This window comes from Oryza sativa, chromosome 11, assembly GCF_034140825.1.
Source record: "Oryza sativa Japonica Group chromosome 11, ASM3414082v1".
Classification (NCBI taxonomy): Eukaryota; Viridiplantae; Streptophyta; class Magnoliopsida; order Poales; family Poaceae; genus Oryza; species Oryza sativa.
Genome location: NC_089045.1, coordinates 18,374,633 through 18,377,939, shown reverse-complemented (window position 1 = coordinate 18,377,939; position 3,307 = coordinate 18,374,633). Strand labels below are relative to the sequence as shown.

The window sequence follows — 3,307 nt, the reverse complement described above, 5'->3', positions numbered from 1 at the left end:
TGTTTGAGTGCACAGTGTGTGCATTTTATAAAACTAATGAGACTAAATAATTGGTGTAGAAAATTTTGTCATAAATTTTGGAAATAAAATAAATGTAATAAATTAAAATTTTTATTTGAAATTTTAATAGGACAATGGATTTTTTCGATCGGGAACATTCATAAAAAGAAATATTGTAAACATTGGTAGTAGCTAGGTATACAAGGGACACAAGGGATTTTCAGAGATATACAAGGGATTTTCTCTTTTACATAGTATACCGTGCATATAACATCTGCGTCGGTAGGCGTACGTGGAGACCGGTGGAATTCGTCAAAACCGTAGATGCAAGCATGCATGTTTCCCTTGCGCATTGTTGTGATCCCCCGTTCGACGCGGCGCGGATGGCCCTAGCTAGCAACACTAGGCGCTATTGTTAGCCTCGCGTGCGACGCACACGGGTGCATGAAACCCAAACACCCGCCCTGTTGGTTGCACAAAATCATCCAATCCCTCTCGCGCTTTTTCATGTGGTTTCTCTGAGAAACCGATCCGAGATCGATCGATCGCCACGTACGATGAGAGGCGCCGTGTTGGTGGCCGTGGCGGCCGCCATCGGCAACTACCTGCAGGGATGGGACAACGCCACCATCGCCGGCGCCGTGCTGTACATCAAGCGGGAGTTCGCCCTCGAGACCCAGCCCGCCGTGGAGGGCCTCGTCGTCGCCATGTCCCTCATCGGCGCCACCATCATCACCACCTTCTCCGGCCCCGTCTCCGACCTCGTCGGCCGCCGCCCCATGCTCATCGCCTCCTCCCTCCTCTACTTCGCCGGCGGCCTCATCATGCTCTGGTCCCCCAACGTCTACGTCCTCCTCCTCGCCCGCCTCGTCGACGGCTTCGGCGTCGGCCTCGCCGTCACCCTCGTCCCCGTCTACATCTCCGAGACCTCCCCGCCGGAGATCCGCGGCCGCCTCAACACGCTGCCGCAGTTCACCGGCTCCGGCGGCATGTTCATGTCCTACTGCATGATCTTCGCCATGACGCTCTCGCCCTCGCCCAACTGGCGCATCATGCTCGGCGTCCTCTTCGTCCCCTCGCTGCTCTACCTGTTCGTCACCGTCTTCTACCTCCCGGAGTCGCCGCGGTGGCTCGTCAGCAAGGGGCGCATGAAGGAGGCCAGGGTTGTGCTCGAGATGCTGCGCGGCCGCGAGGACGTCTCCGGCGAGATGGCGCTGCTCGTCGAGGGCCTCGGCACCGGCGGCGACACCGAGATCGAGGACTACGTCGTCGGCCCGTCCGAGGGCGACGCCGGCGAGAACGAGCAGGCGAGGGACACCGTCACGCTGTACGGGCCGGAGCAGGGGCTTTCGTGGGTGGCGCAGCCGGTCGCCGGCGGCCGCGGCAGCATGCTGGGGAGCTCGCTGGGGCTGCAGGCGTCGCGCCATGGCAGCATGTACGAGCAGATGAAGGACCCCGTGGTGGCGCTTCTCGGGAGCGTCCACGAGCGGCTGCCGGAGTCCGGCGGCGGCGCCACCGGCAGCATGAGGGGGAGCACGCTGTTCCCCAACCTCGGGAGCATGCTTAGCGTCAACGATAGGCCCGGCGGCAGCAGCTGGGACGAGGAGAACGTGCAGCCTGGCGACGACGACCTCGACGAGGAGGAGGAGGAGTACCTCTCCGACGACGGCAAGGACGACGACGACGGCGGCGGCCTGCAGGCACCGCTGCTGTCGCGGCAGAGCACCGACGTGGAGACCAAGAACGAGCCCGCCTCCGGCCAGGTGGCGATGCAGCGGCACAGCAGCATCGGCGGCGGCGGCGGCGTCGAGACGGCGAGCACCATGGGCATCGGCGGCGGGTGGCAGCTGGCGTGGAAGTGGACGGAGAACGTGGGCCCCGACGGCGTCAAGCGCGGCGCGGTGAAGCGCATGTACCTGCACGAGGAGTCCGAGGCCGCGCCCGGCGGTGACTCGGGCGCCGCCGGCGACGCGCAGTCCACGGCGTACGTCCACGCGGCGGCGCTGGTGAGCCGGTCGATGCTGTACACCAAGGACGTCCTGATCGGGCAGAGCCCCACCGAGCCGGCGTTCGCGAACCCGCCGGAGGCGGTGGCGGCGGCGGCGTCGACGGGCCCGGCGTGGCGCGAGCTGCTCGAGCCGGGCGTCCGCCACGCCCTCTTCTGCGGCGTCACCATCCAGATCCTCCAGCAATTCTCCGGCATCAACGGCGTGCTCTACTACACCCCGCAGATCCTCGACCAGGCCGGCGTCAGCGTCCTCCTCGCCAGCCTCGGCCTCTCCGGCGACTCCACCTCCATCCTCATCAGCGGCCTCACCACGCTCCTCATGCTCCCGTCCATCGGCGTCGCCATGCGCCTCATGGACGCCTCGGGCCGCCGCGCCCTCCTCCTCTGGACGCTGCCCGTCCTCGTCGCGTCCCTCGCCGTGCTCGTGGTGGCGAACGTCGTGCCCATGGCGGCGACCGCGCACGCGGCGCTGTCGACGGGGAGCGTCATCGTCTACTTCTGCTGCTTCGTCATGGGGTTCGGCCCCATCCCCAACATCCTCTGCGCCGAGATCTTCCCGACGAGGGTGAGGGGACTCTGCATTGCCATCTGCTCGCTGACGTTCTGGCTCGGCGACATCGCCGTCACGTACAGCCTCCCCGTCATGCTCAGCTCCGTGGGGCTCGCCGGCGTGTTCTCCTTCTACGCCGCCGTGTGCTGCGTCGCGCTCGTGTTCGTGGCGCTCAAGGTGCCCGAGACCAAGGGCCTCCCGCTCGAGGTCATCATCGAGTTCTTCAACGTCGGCGCCAAGGCCGGCACGTTGCCTGACGAAGAGTTCCACTGAAACAAAACTTGGTTAATTAACCTGAAACTTAATTTGTAATCAGCAAACACAAGTTTTTTCCAAAATATTGGTTTTGTGGCTGAATTATTATTCTTTAAATTTCCTCCTTAATTACTGAATATTTAATCTGGTGTGGCTGTTTTGTTTTCTTGGTTTCAAGGTTGGTTTGTGGACTATTCTGCTGCGAGGTGTCATGTACTATTTTTTGACCGGAGGTACAATTTTGGAAATGTTTATAATTCAATACATAGTTTGTTAGCGACTTGTTATCTTTCATTGTTCTCTTTTATATACTTGTGGAATCAAACCTTTTACATTGGGATCGATCTCCTTTACGGCAGGGGATTCTAAACGTTCGAGACGCACCGTAGTTTGCTTGTCATTCAATTATTTATTAGCAAGTTTGAAAAAACAAATTCAACAAGATAGATTGACATGTGATAGATCAGTACATAAACATGTAAGTTAAAATTATA

General features: G+C 59.7%; 1 protein-coding gene across 1 annotated transcript; it reads left to right on the top strand.

Annotated features, from left to right (window-relative positions):
• Positions 1 to 423: 423 nt before the first annotated feature.
• LOC4350505 (monosaccharide-sensing protein 2) lies at positions 424 to 3,095 on the top strand. Its single transcript, XM_015761045.3, has one exon. The coding sequence runs from the start codon at positions 558 to 560 to the stop codon at positions 2,829 to 2,831; it is 2,274 nt and encodes a 757-aa protein (XP_015616531.1). The 5' UTR covers positions 424 to 557; the 3' UTR covers positions 2,832 to 3,095.
• The last annotated feature ends 212 nt before the right edge of the window (positions 3,096 to 3,307 follow it).